Consider the following 17,278-nt stretch of genomic DNA (forward strand, 5'->3'; position numbering starts at 1 on the left):
AGGCTGAGCGGGGCATCAACCCCCATCCCGGTGAGCTCCGTTTCCTCCCGGTCCACCCTGTCTGTCTTACTGCTGTTGTGGGTTTGGGCTCTCTTGCACTTCTGCCTCTCTTATCTCCAGCTCCTCCACTGTGTCTGTTGTTCTTTTCCTTTCTCGCTTTGTTCTTCTGACGTATCAGGCTCTTTCTTCTAATCCTTTAATTACTGTTTGCTTGTTGTACCCTCCTTGCTTTTCAAGCTGTAATTCTATCTCTCCATCTCTAATTTCTAAACTACTCCAGTTTTAAATTCTTCCATCTGCTTCTTCTACTCCACTGCTTTCCACATTTCCTTCCTAACCCCCCTCTGTGAAGCTCTCCATGTAGCTATTTTTAAAGTCTTGTCTAAGATTCTTGTATCCTGTCACTTCCAAACTGGTCTGTGTCACCCTCTAATTCTTCTTTCCCCTCTGTGCTGTGCTGGGGTAGCAGGAATGCAGAGCGCCTGGGTGCCTGCCTTCCCACAAGTGCAGCAGTGAAGGATGTGCTTTTTAATGTCAGTTATAATAAAATATTTTTACAGAGCCAAAAAATTTCAAAATAGTGCAAAACATCTTCACTGTCATGCATCCATGGTAGCTGCCGCCGGCGGTGCCGCACGGGGTGGTACAGACACACAGGCATCGGTGACACGTGCTACAGGAGCAGAATTGGTCAGTTCAATCACATGCCAAACAGGATAGTTTGGGGAGGGGGCACAGAGCCAGGGCACACCATGGTTGCAGGGTGCAGGGCTGGGCCCCAGCCTGGCCGTGCAGGAGCAGCAGTTAGAAAAGGGGTGTAAACATTGAACAGAAACAAGAGAGGAAAGTTAAACTTTTTGGTCCAAGGCAAACCCTATAGAAAAAGGACCATGGGGGGCTAGCCAGGGTACCCTGTTTTGGGCTGGGGAGAGAATTGAGGGATCTAGATTGACTTGCAGGATTAACAAGACTCTGTCTTCCTCAATACTTAGGGCAAGCAGGCCAGCTGTAGCAGTCACCCCCGGCACAACACATCCTGGCTGCTCAGACACTCACACAAGACACACACACCACTGAGCACACACAAATGGTGGGTAAGAGGAAACTGGGGGAGGGAGGTAGACCCCTGGGCTGGGAGCGGGAATGGTCTTGTTTGCACCCAGGAGTTCTCACAGGTGCTGCTGCACTGCATAGGGGCGGCCAGAGCAAAGAGAGACGGGGCTCTCTGCTCCAGTGCTGCCAGCCCTCGCCCCCAAACCCTGGCACCCTGGGAGCAGCAGTGGGGCAACCCACAATGGCAGCAAGGCAGGGAAGACAGGATATGGGCTAGGGCCTGCTCTCTGCCACTCCTGGCCCCACTGATGCCGCTGCCAACCAGGGAAGGGACCCTGTGCAGGGCATGCAGGGGCTGCACCCACTGACCCAACAGCCCTTCTGGGTGCAGACCACAGCTGTTCAGGTGCCCTGTGCATGTACAACTATTTACATATCTACAGGGTGCTCAGAGGGTGGGAACTTCCTTGTCTCTTCAGGCACCCAACAGTGTTCAAGGGATGGGGAGAAGAGGCAATCATGCTGTGCCAGCCACTCACCAATACCCCTGGGTGGGACCAGGCACACACAGGCACCACCCCCCCCCCACCCCAGGCATCTCCCTTTGTCAGTTGATGAGGTTTGGCACTAGGTAGGACACAGTAGGGTCAAGGATGGGCCACTGAGGTTCCTCCATCTCAGACAGGCTGGGAAGGGGCAGATCTGTCCCATCACCCAGCCTGGGGTCCAGCCCTTCACCTACAGCCCCTACCAGATCCAGCGTCTTCTCATCAGGGTGGGATGGGAACACGGCTGTGCTCTGCACTGCTGTCACCCAGCCAGTCTGGTCAAGGGAGGATGGAAAGGGGGAGGGTCTGTCACTGCAGCCACACTCCTCTCACCCCCACCAGCGCCAGGCAGGAACCTCCTCTTGTGGCCACTCTTAATGCTTTACATGGGTGGAGGATGCTGCAGGAAAGGAGTCAGGAGGGGGAGGAAGAGAACTGGGGGGTGTGGAAGGTGTTTAACTGCTGCCCTCCTCAGCTGAGCGTGTGTCTGACTTGAGCTTGACGAATTCCTTGGCCACCTCATCATTGTTGCGCTGGGAGAGGATGCGGAGCACGGTGAGGCCAGTGTCATCCATGTGGATGCGGCGGCCCAGGGGCAGCCAGCAGGCACAGCCAGGGCGTTGCAGGATGTCCCGGAGCTGCAGCACAGCAATGCCCACGGTCCGGTCCTCCCGGGCAAAGCAGTAATCCTTCACACACACCTGCAGCTCGTAGCACTCGGGACCTGTCTCTGTCCCCAGCGTGCTGCAGGGTTAAGGCATAGGCAGTGTTGGCAAAGGGTCCCATTCTCAGCCCCCTTGCCCCAGCTCTTTCACAGCACTTACATGGGTGCTGCCCCCTCCCCAGCCCCTAAAAATGTTGGGGTTTGGGTTTTTGTCTCCCAGTCCTTGGGGAGACAAAAGACCAGGGGAGAAGTAAACTCAGTCGCAGACCCCAGGAGGAAGGGGTCCCCACATCATGGGGATCTATCTCCAGCATGCTCCCCATATCCCCAGCCCCACAGTGCCACTCACAACTGGAAGCTCTCGTTGTACTTGGGAGCCCAGCTGTTGTTCTTGGATTTGGTGGCAAATTTCCTCTTCTTGTCACTGAGGTGAGGCCCAATGATGTTGACCTCTATGAAGGGCCGGAAAATGCCTGACGTCTGCCACTTGAGATCATTTGCAGCCACCACTGCAAGGAGGGGACATGTGAAGCAAACAGGGCACCGTCACCTGCCAGACCCCGGTATCCCATCCAACAGAACCCACCTTTGACGGTGACCTTGTGTTCACCAGTGCCAGGGTGGGTGAGGAGCTCCACATGGATGGACACCTCCCCAACGGGGTCATCCACACCAGAGCCTGCATAGCAAGGGAAGGAGATGTGAGTCCTTGTTCCTCCAGTGCTCCAGATGTCCCCTACCCACCACCAATCCCACTGGAGGAGGCAGGTCACCCACCACAGGGCAGGAGGGGCTCAGCAGTAGGATTTGGCCTAGCGCAGCCTCTGCCAAAGAATTCTGGGGACAGTAGCAGCTGCAGCAACTGTCAAGGATGGGTGAGGCTGGGACTAGGCTGGGCTGTGTGGCATGGCAGGACACCCTCTGCACCAAGCTGGCTCTTTATCATCCCACCCCACGTCAGCAGGGCCCAGTGTGTCCCCCTTTCCCAGGCAGGTGCTGAGGTCCCTAAGCAGGGCAGAGGGCAGTGTGGCAGGTATCACTACTGTGGGCAGCACTGTCAGTGCTCCAAGCAAGCTATGAGCCCAGCACTTGGGCAGGAGACACTCCATCTGGCCCTTGTGCCACATGGTGGCAGTAGCCCTGCTGGGACCCAGGGCTGACTCCTCTCTTGCCTCCCCTGCAACTCAGAGACTACATCAAGCCAGGGTTCCCAGGCCTGGAGAACTTGGGTGACCTGAGATCAACAGCCCAACCTACCCCCCTCTTTCCCAAGAGCTGCATGCACCCATGGGCGAAGGAGTGGGTATGAGGTAGAGAGATAGGGTCCATGGGTAAGACAGGGCCAACTGAGCTCAGCAGAAAGCTCCCAGGGTGGAAATAAGTGCAAAGGAGGCCACAGCCCCACGTGTCACTTCATCTCTCACCCAGTACAAGGCTGTCAGGCTGGGGGAAGGTAGAGGATGGCAAAGTCTCCTCTCCATCCACCTTCATCCTCTGTCCCACCCTTGGTGCTCCATCCCCTCAGGGACCCACCATCCAGGCAGTGCAGCATGCTGAGCCATAATGGAGGTGATGGTGGGCAAGGGAGGGTGCCTAGGTACAGGAGGCCAAGCATGGGGTGCAGTCCCAGCCCCTCTGGCAAGGTGCAATGGAGGACAAGTGGGGCACATAGAGCTGGACTCATTCCTGATGCAGGCAGACAGAGCTGGGCAGAGCAAGGCTGGAAATGGCGCTCCCGGCAGTGAGGTGGATGGGAGTGGCACATGGGCACAGTCACAGCCTCCCCTGGAGTCACATGGCCCAAAGGAACAGCTGCCCAGCTTGCAGGGAGGTTCTGGCAGGTGCCCACCCCCCGGCAGGAACACAGCAGACAATGAAGGGTGCCCAGAGCTTGCAAGCAAAGATGGGCACCCCAAGTCCATGGAGTACAGTCCTCCTCCCTGGTCTAGGGGGTGATCAGTATGGCTGAGCACGGTTCCTCCAAAGTAGTCAGATCAGCCCAAGCTAGGGGGTCCCCAAGGACAGAGATGCTAGGGAAAGGGTCCTGGCCACCCCAGCTCGTGGTGCTAGAACTGTTGCTAGCCCAGGCTGGTGGCAGCAGGCAGGCACAGGGTGGGTAAGCAGCACACGTACCCTTCTCAGGATAAATCTCTTCACTAAGGGTAAACCTAATGCCTTTCCCACCATGAACTAGTGGGAAGGAGAAAGAGACAGAGACATGGCACAGACAGAGAGGAGGAAAGAGACACAGTGCATGAGGGACAGGAACAGTGAAAGAGGAGAAGAGAGAGAGAGAGAGAGAGAGAGAGAGAGAGAGATCAGCTCTTGCGGACAGATGGACAGGCAAGTACCCAGACAACACTGCAGTGACACAAGAGTGCTGGGTGCCACCCAGCTCCTAGCCCAGGGGGCTCTGGGGCCAAATTGCACCCAGGACTGCTGGCACCCACCGGACTTGACCCACACCCTCCACATAGCTGGCACAGACAGGACAGATGCCCCTTGCAGGAGATGCACAGACAGCAAATGCACATCCCACTCCCCAAGGACATAAACGAGCTTGGTTGGGGCACTACACAATGGCCCATGACTGCCACGGAGCATCTCTGTCCCCTGCTTGAGTGGCCAAAAGATAAAAAGGTGGATCTAAAATCAGGGGGTACGTGGGGCACCCAGCATGCCCAAGACAGGCCCAGCATCCAGATGCAGCCAGTTCTGCAAGGGGTCCAAGCCCTGGCGAGGATGGCACCACTCAGCCAGGACTGGCAGCTCCTAGGCAGTGCTGGAACAGAGTGTCTGTGTTGGGTGGCAGGAGCCATCCAGCAGGGACAAGCAGTGTCATGTATGGCCAGAGGATGATCTTCTCTCCCAGCTACAGGCTTCATTTCTGTCCCAGCCCAGCCATGCTCTGGCACTGGGAACATACTTCATGTTGGTGGGAAATTTAGGGGTGCCAGGCTGCCTCTGGGCACTCATGGACCCTCTTCACCTGCAAACCATGGAAGCAAAAAGCCCTTCCCTCCCCACTCATCCCTCCCACCCCTTTATGAGACTGGCTGGGACCCCTAACCCCTCTGAGACAGAGGCAGGTATGGTCCTGGTCTTGGGGCAGCACAGAGGGAGGGGCAGGGCAGTGCACCCTACCCTGTGAAGCCTGCGTCTGCACGAAGGTCTTGATGAGCAGGTCAGTGGCCTGGGTGTAGAGGGACAGGGCATAGCGCAGCGACTGCAGGTCAGGGCTCTTCTCCAGGAATGTCTTCTTCAGCCCCACGCCGCCAGCATGGAAGTATTGCTGCAGGAAGCAGTCAGCCACAGGGCTCTCAGCAGCAATGCTGGAACCCCTCCAAGTGCCCCACCAGGGCCAGAACCCTCAGGGCAGTCCCTCCTTCCCCAGAGTGCCCTTACCTTGATGGTGTCCAGTGCCAGCTCCACCACTGCACATTGCTTTGGGGTCAGGCTCTTGGCTTCCTCTCTCACCATGTGGTCCTACCGGGTGCAAATCCTGCTCTCAGCATGGCACCCCAGCAGTGCCAGCAAACTGGCACCTGGTGGTGTCCCTGCAACAGTGCCACTGCCAACTCACAAGGCATCACCCAAGCTAGCACCTAAGCTAGCAAACCACCTTCTCCCCTTGCCCTTAGCCCAGCCTCCTGGCCCTCACCTTCAGCTTTGAGAGCTGCCCCAGCTCCTTGGCTGCATTGAAAATCATCTGTGTGCCCTGCAGAGAACAAAGAGACAGAAGTGGTCCCAGTGAGCAGCTGGGATGGAGGATGCCATGGCCGGGCGGGGCACGTGGTGCCAGGAGCTTGCTGCAGCTCCAGGATCTCCCCTGGCTGCCCAGGTTCCAGGGTGCAGGAAGGGTGCTATTCAGAGAGCCACAAGGGCCACCAGCCACGCCAAGTACAGTTATGTAGGTGCAGGGCTGGCAATTCCCAGCCCAGCATTCTCAGCATAGGTGTGTGTTTGGGGGCTTGGGGACCCCAGGGCAGGATATCACACTGGCATCATGAAACTCACATCCTGCTCAGCACAAGCAGCTTTGCTCAAGGGTCCCATCCTGCTCCCTGTGGTGTCCAAGCAGCCACTTCCACATCCAAGAGAGCCCAGCATGGCACATCTTTTCCACTGCATGGGCACTGTATGATACCAGGACAGGGGAGCAGAGAGCGAGCACAGTGGGGCAGCAGGTACTAGGAGGATGTGGTGTGGTTGCCCTGTATCCCGTGACACTGGCATCCAAGTCAAACCCTGCCACCCAGACCCTTGCCCACTTCCATCCTCAGCTCTAGGGATTACTGGCCCCTTTGCACCCCAGAGAACACCACAGGGGAGAGGTCCTGGCCGCCTTCACCTGCCCGGTTGCTGTGCCACCGCCATGGCCAGGGGCCATAATGATATTCCACAGTGCCCACCAGCACAGCTCCTGGGGATGAAGCCCAGGCACAGGCAGATCCCGTTCACCTCCCTGCTCTGGCAGCTGCTTACCACACTGAACACAAGTTGCCCTTCTCGAGCCCTGCAGTGTGCAGCATGCAGCTGGGTAAACTGGTCCCCAGAGGAGCAGCGCCAATGGTTCCTACCTTCTTCCCCTTCTTGGCACCTGTAGGTCCAGTCCTTCCCAAGCAACAAGAAACTAAGGCATCTCTCCCACTAAACATTACCTTCTGCAGGGCTCTTCCCTACATGCCCTCATTGTGCCTCTGTATTGTCCAACTTCCCTCACCCCAAGTTCTGTCCCATTAAAGGGCAGAGGGAGCTGGGGACACTGGTGTCACCCAAACAAAGCACGGCGAACACTGCCCTGAGACAGGACTCCCCCCCCAACACACACAACAAAGGACCAAGAGACAAAAGGAGGGACCAGAACCAAGTGGGGAGCAGAAGAGCCATATCCTTACTTCAGTGTGACTGGGTAGCTTCACCCTGCTCTGGAAGAGAACAGCAAGGGACAGTTAATGGTGGTCCCAGCAGCAGCCAGCTGTGGGTCCAGGCCCGCCACATCCCCCAGCTATGTGGGTTTTGGCTGCACCCAGTTCTTCACTGGTGCCACTGATTCAGCACCAGTGCACCTGCAAAGGCTCAGGCCCGTGCACTTGCCAGTGAAGCTGTGCAGTGCTCTGAGTCTCTTCCCGAACCAGGGCAGGCTGCTCTCCACCTTGCCTGGGGCTGGGGATGCAGAAGGAGGTGGAGGAAATCAGCTTGCTCAGCACACTCACAGGCTGAGGCAGGACCCATCAGCCCTTGTGAAAGGAGGGAGGAGCTGGGGGAGCCACAGGCATTGCCCAAACAGATGCCAGCTTGGCTTTTCCTGTCAGCTAGGTTTTGGGAGCAGGCAGCCTGGAGAGCTGTGCCAGACCCCCAGCCCAGCAGTGAGAATATCCTGGGGCAGAGTTGCCTGCTTGGACAAAACCCTTTTAGCAAGTTCTGGGGCTCAGCTGAGGCCCCTTAAGCATCAAGAAGCAGGAGGCTCAGAGGTTCACGGGATCCCAGCAGCCCCATGGCCCCCAGCATACCCTGCATATCCCTCAGCATCCTCAGGTTCATTTCTTCCTGAGTGCCCAGCACTGGGATAGGTTTGCACCTGGCATTTCTGATGCTCGGGCATCCCCTCTGCACACTATGCCAGCCAAGCACCTGCAGAGTGCCATGAGGCAGTGTCCCCCTTGCCTGCTGGGGATGTACAACACCCCACAGATCCATCCACAGGGGCTAAGCATGACAGAGCTGCTCTCTGCCTCAGGCAACACAGAAACAGGTCACGGCCCCTGTCCTGCACACGGGCAGCATGTCCGGGCAACATGGCACACCTCAACAGAACAACATGCCACACAGGCAGCACATCCAGACAGCATGACAGAGGAAGCACGGACAAGCCTAGACCTCCACAGCAGGCGGGTGTGAGGCCACAAGTGTGGCCAGGGGGCGAGGACACACACAGAGCCCACAGCTGTTTACCTTCTCTGTCCCCTTGCCATGTTTTCTCAAGAGCGTTCCCTGTAGAAGCAACGTCAGAGGGTGAGCGGTGGGAGGGAGGGATGGGACACAAAGGATGTGCAAGGCTGGGCACACTGGGGGGCCACAAGCTGGTGGCAAAGACATCTCTGAGCTCCTGAAGGACAGCCAGAGCCAACAGGGGATTGGTCCTGTTGACCTGCTGGGTTCATGAGGGATGATGACTCAGTGAGGGACTGGCGTCTCTGGGGTGATGAGCCAGCTGGGCCCCACTGGAGTGCAGGATGCTGCATTGATAGGGAATGGCCTCCATGTTGGGGTGCTGGGCTTAGAAGTAACTGATACCTGCTGGAATACAAAGATGCTGAGCCCTTAAGGGACAGGTCCCACCTGGTCTGTAGGAGGGCAGGAGCTGGCTGGCACTGTGTGGGCAGTCATTGGTGCTTCCACATTGCCCCTCATCCCCACCAGCTGCTCACAGCAGTGCTGGGCCCAGTGACAACCCCACACTGACCCAGGCCTAGAAGTAGCAAGAGAAACTGTAAAACAAGGGGGCATCCAGCACTCAACCACTGGCAATTGCACCACTGCTTCTCCCTGTGAAGGCCTCTGCCACTCAGAGTTAGGAGAGGCAGTACTGGAGGTACTGGAGGTACATGGCTCTTTTCTTTCCCCCACAGAGCATAAGCCCAGGGCCACCAACTGAGCAGAAAACAAAAGGAAATTGCTCAGTCAAAGCCATGCACAGACCCAGCAGCAATCATGAGGCCCCAAGAGTCTGAGCTCCCAGGGCCATAGCCAGACCACAGAGAAAGTCTCACAACATGTGCAGGCAGCTGCCCCACTGCTGAGCAATTGGGCCAGGGACCTCTCATGTGCCAGCAAGGTACAGCCCCCACACCTGAGGCCGCAAAGGGAAACTGAGGCTGAAGGGGTCAGAAAGAGCAGCCCTGGCTGCCCAGCACACACCACCCCCTGCTCACGTTTCCTGTGGCCTCTCACCCTTGGCACAGATCAGTCTGGGCCTGTCTCTCTCTGACTCCTTGACACTGCCCCATCACTGCTCCCTCTCACCCCATCACAAACCCTTGCACCTCCCCGCATCTGGGCACTGCCAATCTGCCCAGGAGCTTTCTGCCTCCAAACCAAGGTGTGGCTGTGGGCAGACACCCACCAGGAACCAGCAGGCAGCATGAGAATGGGGGACCACAGAGGGGGACCAAGTTGAGAGCCAAAGGAGAGAGTGGGCAGGGCATGGGCAGCCACACAAAGACAAAAACCGGCGAGGCCAGGACCGACACACAGCAGACAGACAGACAGACAGGGAGCTGCCGTACTTACAATCATCTGCCATTGAGAGGCGAGCGGAGCAAGTGGAGAGAACAACCATTACATGAGTGCCCACCTCCTCTTCCAGTCTCCCCAGCCCCAGCTGCCCCACAGCTAGCTACCAGCCCCAGCCACCCCGCAACCCCTGCCATCCAGGAGGGGTGGCAGAGACAGAGATGCCTCCATCTGACATGCCACAACACTCAGCATTGATGCCCTGCCACAGGCACCACAGGTCTCCACAGTCCCAAAGTGCCCACCCCAGCCTGCCAAGTTGTAGCTCTGCCCCAGGGCCATTCAGCTGCACACTGCTGGCAGAGCCCACTTGAGGTTTGGCTCTGACACTCAGGCCCATGTCACCGAGGCTCTCAGCCACCCCTAGGCTGGAGCCCAGAGTCACCCTAGGCAGCCTGTCCCTTGCCATAGGGACCAGACCAGCACAGCTCCATCCAAGGTCTGCCCCTGCTCAGTACAATTGGTCAGCAGACCCACACATATGTGCCACTTCCTCTGCCCCCCCAGCACAGGGCTGTTTGCCTCCACAATATGGCATAGCCACACATGGCTGGGAAGGGACAGAGAGGGTCTGGGATGGAGACTGGGACCCAGTGGCACCAGTGTTCCTTCTGGATTTGCTGGGATCAATGCAGGGCTGGCCTGAGCCAGGCTCTGGGCTGAGACAAGGTGTCAGTGAGGTGGCACCGCTAAGGGGTGACAGGCTACCAATGCACTGCCCCTTACAGACACAACATGAGGAGCCCCACAGCCCTAGAAAGGTGACACAGAGACCAATGGCTCCAGGGCCTCCAGGAGCCTGAGCTCAGCTTTGTCAGTGACCTAGAGTGACAAGGACAGAGGTATGGCTGGCTCAGAGTCCTCAGTATCTCTCCTTCCTGACTCAAAGAGAATTGCTGTTCAGGGAGCTTTGGGGTGCATGGCTACATTTGGGGAGGACAAAGACACACAAGGATGCCATACAGAGCCTCGAGGCCTGTAGGCAGCCTCCTCCTAAGCAAGCACCATTCCCTGGGCTTTGCTTTGCTCCCCTACAGCCCGCTGGGCCTATGAGCAAGGAAGAGTCCAGCCTTGCTGGAGGGGGATGCCCTCTCATCCCCCACATCACCCCAATGCCCATGATGCCAGTCACTGCTCCCCAGGAAATCCCAGCCCCACAGCCAGGCTGATGTGAAGTTGCTTCCCACACTCTGAGAGCCTCTTGAGTGACCTCCTGGCACAGAGACCATGCCCACAGCTGGTGCTGATGAGAATGGCATGGGGTGCTCCCCCAGCTCAGAAGAAAGGATGGAGAGGAAAGGTCCCTTCTTGATGCCACGAGATGGCAGGAATATATTTTGGCAAGGCTAGCCCAGAGCATGCTGGGCTGCACCAAGCACCTGGGGCAAGAACGAACCTTTCCCTTCTGCATCCTCTCCAGGGCCATGAGCTGGAAGCAAGTTTGGGAAAGCCACTCCTCCAGCACCCAGTGCTGGCATCTTGCCAGCAATGGCCCACACTAGCCCCAGTCAGCCACCCATGTCCTAGCACCAGGGTGCCCTGCCCCTGGTGCCCCTCCTGGGCACTCACCGTCTGGTCAGTGAGTGGGGGCAGGACAATCGTCTTCTCCATCGTGTTCATCACCAGCTTCCAGAGCTCCTTCAGCACCCGCTTCAGCACTGTCTTCTCACAGATCTTGGCAAACAGTGTCAGGCTGCCCAGAGAGGATGAAGCTGAAGGTCCCAGCACAGCTCTTGCCCAGCTACCCTGACCCTGCAGGCCCCCTGCACTCTCAGGATGGGTGAGGGTCGCTGAGGAATGGGAGTGCCCCTGTTGATCCCACACTCACTTGCTGTCCAGGAGGTCCATGATGGGCTGCAGGACATTGTCAGCATCCTGTGCAACGCTGCTGCAGGTGCTGGCAGGGACATTGCCAGTGCCCTTCACCTGGCCCAGGATGTCACCCATCTGCTTCACGCACTCCTCAATGTGCGGCTGGAAACTGGGGACCACAATGCTCAGGCAGCTCAGCATCTCCCACAGCCATGCCCATGACCCACTTGGACAAGCAGAGCCCCCAGCTTGGCCCCAGCTGCAGTTTCTTAACCCCCAAACCCACATCCTCTCACCCAGGTGTACCTGGTGGCAAAGATTCGGCTCAGTTCGTCCAGGACGTTGTTGAGTTTCACCTGCAGCTCTTTGAGGATATCACTGGCTTCTGTGTCCAGCTGGAGGAAGGACAGGTTGGAGAAGCCATCAGGGTCCCTGGTCCAACCCAGGAGGAATTTCTGCATCTCAAATGCACCCCTGGGCATGGTGAAGTCCACCATTATCTGACATGGTGGAACAGCAGGGTGCCACGGGGTGGGATAGCAGGATCCCATACAGGAATGAGGAACCAGGATCTGCACCCAGTCCTGAGGAGCCATGGAAGGGACTTCCTCTGGGAATAAGGCACTGATCCAGATCCTCCACATGGCTGCCTCCTGGACACCTAACACGCACCTCTTTCCCACCCATGGCTTCAAACATCTTCTCAAGCTGGACACGGAGCTGCTGGATGTTGTTCATCAGGATGCAGGGCTGAGGGGGAAGGGCAGAGATTGGAGTCAGCACCAACAAAAATAGCTGGAACTCTGCTGCCCCAGGTCTCCTCCCACCCTGTGCTGTTGGACATGAGAACAGTCATGGCAGAGAGCCCTGCCTGGCAGCATTTCACAAACTGCCCTGGGCAGAGACTGAGGGCAGAACCTGCATCACAGGGAACAATTCTGCCTAGCAGCACCAGGCAGGCATCAAGTGGAAGGAAGATACATCACCACTTTCTCCTTCTCCTTGGAGCAGTACGAGGCAAAATCCTTGGAGATGATCTCAGCATACTGGAGCAGCACATTGCTGATGGTCTGCAGCCAAGTGAGGGCAGCAACAAGGACACAGGGACACAGCAAAGCAGAGAGAGAAGATCTTGAGTCCCACAGCAGTGAAACAACTCAGTGCCTGAGTAAGCTCAGGGGCTCCTAGACCCTCTAGCCCCACAGATGTGCCAAAAGCCACACAGGCACAGCCACTGGAAGCCAGATTGAGCACACTTGGTCCCAGTAAGCAGTTCTGTCCCCCTCACAGCTCTGGCAGCATCAGCCAGCAAGGCTGCACAAAGCTTCCACACTGCAGCAAGCCAGTGGCATTTAACTGATCTACATTAGTTAACCAAATATCTCTGCTATCAAAACTGGGAGAGCCACAAGGTATGTGGCATGTTTGCTTGGACATGTTAGAGGTGGTGCAATCTGTGCCCCATGTCACTACCTGCAGCTGGATATGAGGTGACAGGGAGTGCAGGAGTCTTGGGCCAGCACTGAGTCAAAAGTCCCAAGGGTGCTGCTGTCCCAGTGGCCACCACCCTGGTAGCTGCTCACCTTGGCAAACCTTCTCATGTAATGTCCAACGATCTGGGGGTCAGGGCACTCGAGCTTCTTGATGATCTCGAAGCTCTGGTTGAGCTGGGAGAAGACGTCCACCACCGAGCAGGAGAAGAGTGCATGCTCTGATGTCTGCTGGAACTGCAGGGGTGAGAGACAGCGTCAGCAGAGGCTGATTTTAGCTCTGCTGGGGACACCTTGGGCATCAAGGGACAAGCCCCTCTCCCACTCCTCAACTAGAGTTCCTGTACCAACATCGTCCTGTTCGTACCCCATCCTTCTTGTCCCTCTCCAGTGCTCCATGCAGGAAATCCCGGGACACCTCTTCATTCTCATCCAGCCACTGGATAACGAAGGGCTCGAACCACCTAGAAGAGAGGCCCATTCCCAGTGAGGCCAGCAAGCCCTGGGGTACAGGCCCCGAGCCCTGCCCACCGGGGGCTGCACTCACGCGGGGTACTCAGGCACACGGCTCTTGAAGGCAGGCAGCTCGGTGACATACTCGTTGTAGAGCCACTTCACCTTGAAGTGCAGGTTCATGTAGTCGGCGCTCTTGCACAGGCGGTGCTTGTCGTGCTCTGTGCAGGAGGAGTGTGCCCAGGCTTGGTCTCGAGCCCCAGCCCTGCAGGCAAGCTGCCCCAGAGGCAGCTTCCGAGAGGCCAGGGAGATGGGGTGAAGACTGAAAAGTTTCTTGGGTGGGATTTATGCCAGGCATTGTGTGGGTGAGGGGGTGAAACGGGTTTGGTCAGGGAACAGGTGAGGTGGGAGCAGAGTGTGGCTCCTGCCTGGTTCCCCAGCCTGGCTTGGGGTGGCACGGGACACTCACCCTCCATTGCATACTTCATGTCCTGAGCAAAGAGGTTCCACATCACCTCGGCGCTGATCTTCCCCACATTTAGCTCCTGGGGAAACCTAGGATAAGGGAAAAGTGGAGGGTGGACCAGTCCTCCACTTGGAGATAGATCCCTCACACCTCCCCCCTGTCTCAATTTCCCCATCTGTAGAATAATAGAATCACAGAATGTCAGGGGCTGGAAGGGACCTCAAAAGATCATCTGGTCCAGCTCCTGTCCAGAGCAGGATGACCCAGAGCAGATCACATAGGCAGGTCTTGAATATCTCCACAACCTCTATGAGCAGCCTGCTCCAGTGCTCTGTCTCCCTCACAGTGAAAAAAATTACTCCTCAGGTTTACATTGAACCTCCTATGCCTCAACTTCCACCCACTGCCCCTTGTCCTGTAGGTTACAGCTCACCTCCAAAGGACTAAAGCCACTGCTGCCACTGCATGGGCATCCCCCGGGTGCAAAACAGGATCCTCTTTCTCAGCATCTACTCACTGGTTCAGGCAGGGTGTGTAGGAATTCTTGTCCTCCTCAATGATGGAGACTATCAGGGTGATGAGCTTAGACCAGAAGTCCAGGTTTTTGATGCTGGGGCCCTGCTCCTCCGGGGGCACCTCACCTTTCTTAGTCTGGAGTGATGGGGACACAGCAGAGGCTCCAGTTAGCTCACACACAGGGCTCTTTTTTTTGCTGGGGCTGACAAGGAGGCAGGAAGGTTCTGGAGGCCCCCATGCAGTCCCTTCTTGTCTGGTCCCAGCCTCAACTCTACAGCACTGGGGCTCAAACACTGCCCACGGCTTGGGGCTCATTCTGCATGGGGCTGAGTGCTCCAGAGACAGAACAGGAGGGTAGGGGATGGTGATGGTTAGTAGCTGGCAACAAGGTGCCCCTGCAGGAGCTGACACCCCAGTGCGTGCCCCCAGCCCCCGGCTCACGCACTGGGTCTGTCTGGTACTCTCGGCTGTACAACTCGTGGCAGTTGTTGAAGATGTACTCATAGGTGGAGTTGAGGCAGGCCTTCACACAGTCCTTCACCACCTGGCTGGCTCGTGGGGGACTCTGCAGCTCCTGGACCTGGATGAGCAGGGAGGGAGCAGCACTAGTGGCAGTCTCAACCCTGCAGCCCCCCCCAGGAGCCGACACAACCCCAACCTTACAAAGAATTGGTGCCAACAAGGGTCAAGCTCCTCACTGGAGGGATGGGGCAAGTGAGGCCCCAGCAATACCTTCATCCGAAAGAAGGTGATGCTGGTCAGCAAATCAACTGTGGACTTGAGATCCTGCAGCCGTTCAGGACTGCTGGCAGGGAAGTTGTTCTGCCAAAGGGAGTTAAAAGAGCAGAGCTGCACACAGAGCTCTCTCCGAGCACAGAACAGCCACTGCTGTTTCAGAGGGGAGAGGGTGCTGAGGCACAGCAGCCACCGTACCCGGTACATGGAGAGGTCGATCCGCAGCGAGTTGTGCAGCTGGTCCAGGAGTTTGACGAACCTCTCCTTCTGTGGAGAAACGCCCCACGGCCAGGTAAACAGGGGCAGGGCTGCAGGAACCACCCCCCTCCCTGCTGCCCTTGGCTCCCTCTACCTCCATCCCAAACCATGCCACCCCTGGCTCATCCCTCTCCTTTCTCCTGTCCTTCCTTCCCTTCTTTCTTCATCAGAGCCCTGCAGGTGGGCATGGGATGACTGCGGAGAACAGCAGGTCCTCACTTGCGGCCAGGACTCATTGGCAGCCACGGACGGCTACTGGGGCACTCGTGGCTGTGCTGGGCATGCTACAGGATTGAGAATCAACACTGCATCCCCTCTGCTCTCACTGGTGGTCAGTGCCAGAGTGGCAATGGGCTGTTCTGCCTGCCCTGCCCACTTGAACATCCTCGAGCATGGGTTTGGGCCAGGAGCAGGGAGTGTGCAGGGTTGTGTTCCACAGCCACTTGTCCTCTGGATTAAAGTTTTCAATTTGCTGGGAGAAAAGGGCAGCAAAAAGAGCTAGCAGGCTCTGGCAGTGGTCACTCATCTTCAGGTCTGAGCTGCCTCAAGACAAGGCCAGGACAGCCCCAAGAGCTGGACACCTCCATGGGCTCCTCACTCACCCAACCAGGCTGCATCAAAGGATATGAGCAGGAAACTGCTCCAGGTAGGCAGTCTCTGTTGAAGTTGAGTGGCTTTAACTTAGCTCAGCCCAGCTCCTGTCCAGAGAGCACAGGGCAAATCCCACGTTGAACTGCAGATGGATGTTAGAGCTGAGGGCAGAGCAACCTCAATTGTCTAATGACAGGACAAGGGGCAGTGGGGGCAAGCTAGAGCAGAGGACGTTCCACTTGAACCTCAGGAAAAACTTTCACTGTGAGGGTGAAAAAGCACTGGAGGAGGCTGCCCAGAGAGGTTGTGGAGTCTCCTCTGGAGAGATTCAAGACCTGCCCAGATGCATTCCTGTGTGATCAGCTCCAGGTGATCCTGCTCTGGCAGAAGGGTTGGATTCAGTGATCTTCAGAGGTCCCTTCCAACCCCTAACGTTCTGTGATTCTGTGATTCCGTGAGTGAACCACTCCACCCCAGAACACTACGAAGAGGCATTTCACTTTGCACTGCTGCCAAGGGTGCCTTGGGCAACCCCACAGGCCTCCCACAAGAGCCCTCTGTTCCACCCACAGCACTGATCATACAGGGTTACGGCTGCCCCACAGGGCTCCAGAGGCCCCAGAGCAGCTCTGCACATCCTGGGCAGGAGGACAAGGGGACAGGACAGGGCAGTGAATTCTGCACCCGCCTGGCTGTGGCTCGGCTAAGTCCACAGCCTGCACTGGCAACGGCAAACCTTCGGCGCATTCGCCAGGCCCTGAACCGAGACCGCGTCGCCGCCACTGAGCAGCTGCAGAGCTTTAAACCTGGACACAACCGGCACCCAGCGTGAGCGCGGCACGGTCGGGCACTTTAGGACCCAACCTTAGGCTCTCTAAAAAAAGAGAAAGAAACAAGTTTTTAAAACCCTCCACATCAGATAAGAAGTTGGTTCGTTCTTCCTTGTGGTTTCCTCCTGCATGCCGCGTGGCAACCTCTCACTCCGCTCTCATTACCCCTGCAACAGGTACTAGGAGGTGAGCCAAAGCTGCTGCTGCTCCAAAGCTGTGTGTGGCCCTGGCTGCATCCCTGGCTACCCAACACTTCATCTGACCCAGATCCTGGCTTGACCTATGTGCACCCAGAGCAATCACCTGCTGCCTCTGTGATGACACGGGGAGAGCTGAGCTCCTCCTTGCCCATGTCCCCAAGGGCACACCTGGCCTCAGCACAAACTCACCCCACTTGCAGCAAGCAAGAGACCCAACAGCACCCATGGGTGCTGGAACAAACAGGTAAGTTTGCAGTGGTGCCAGAGCATACCCAAAGTGCACAGGGCCATGCAAAACTCCTGGTGAGCTGCAAGGGTAGCTCCTTGCCACCTGGTCATGATTTTGCCACGTTTTGCCCTCCTGCC

The 17,278-nt window shown here is 57.2% G+C and overlaps 1 protein-coding gene across 1 annotated transcript in view; it reads right to left on the reverse strand.

Moving 5' to 3' along the window:
• Positions 1–513: 513 nt before the first annotated feature.
• The window catches only part of UNC13A (unc-13 homolog A), a 38,946-nt gene continuing 22,181 nt past the window's right edge, over positions 514–17,278 (reverse strand). The window contains exons 23-44 of the mRNA XM_064175322.1: positions 15,232–15,300; positions 15,031–15,120; positions 14,744–14,878; positions 14,300–14,433; positions 13,786–13,871; positions 13,411–13,537; positions 13,231–13,327; positions 12,957–13,100; positions 12,360–12,443; positions 12,046–12,123; positions 11,680–11,768; positions 11,390–11,542; positions 11,131–11,254; positions 9,559–9,564; positions 8,221–8,259; positions 7,164–7,193; positions 5,927–5,983; positions 5,671–5,751; positions 5,410–5,557; positions 2,852–2,944; positions 2,615–2,774; positions 514–2,345 (exon numbers count right to left, since the gene is read on the reverse strand). Coding sequence (XP_064031392.1) covers positions 2,057–2,345; positions 2,615–2,774; positions 2,852–2,944; positions 5,410–5,557; positions 5,671–5,751; positions 5,927–5,983; positions 7,164–7,193; positions 8,221–8,259; positions 9,559–9,564; positions 11,131–11,254; positions 11,390–11,542; positions 11,680–11,768; positions 12,046–12,123; positions 12,360–12,443; positions 12,957–13,100; positions 13,231–13,327; positions 13,411–13,537; positions 13,786–13,871; positions 14,300–14,433; positions 14,744–14,878; positions 15,031–15,120; positions 15,232–15,300 — 2,313 coding nt within the window. The 3' untranslated portion in view covers positions 514–2,056. The remainder of the gene's footprint in view (positions 2,346–2,614; positions 2,775–2,851; positions 2,945–5,409; positions 5,558–5,670; positions 5,752–5,926; positions 5,984–7,163; positions 7,194–8,220; positions 8,260–9,558; positions 9,565–11,130; positions 11,255–11,389; positions 11,543–11,679; positions 11,769–12,045; positions 12,124–12,359; positions 12,444–12,956; positions 13,101–13,230; positions 13,328–13,410; positions 13,538–13,785; positions 13,872–14,299; positions 14,434–14,743; positions 14,879–15,030; positions 15,121–15,231; positions 15,301–17,278) is intronic.

This window comes from Pogoniulus pusillus, chromosome 41 (genome assembly GCF_015220805.1).
Source record: "Pogoniulus pusillus isolate bPogPus1 chromosome 41, bPogPus1.pri, whole genome shotgun sequence".
NCBI classification, from domain to species: domain Eukaryota; kingdom Metazoa; phylum Chordata; class Aves; order Piciformes; family Lybiidae; genus Pogoniulus; species Pogoniulus pusillus.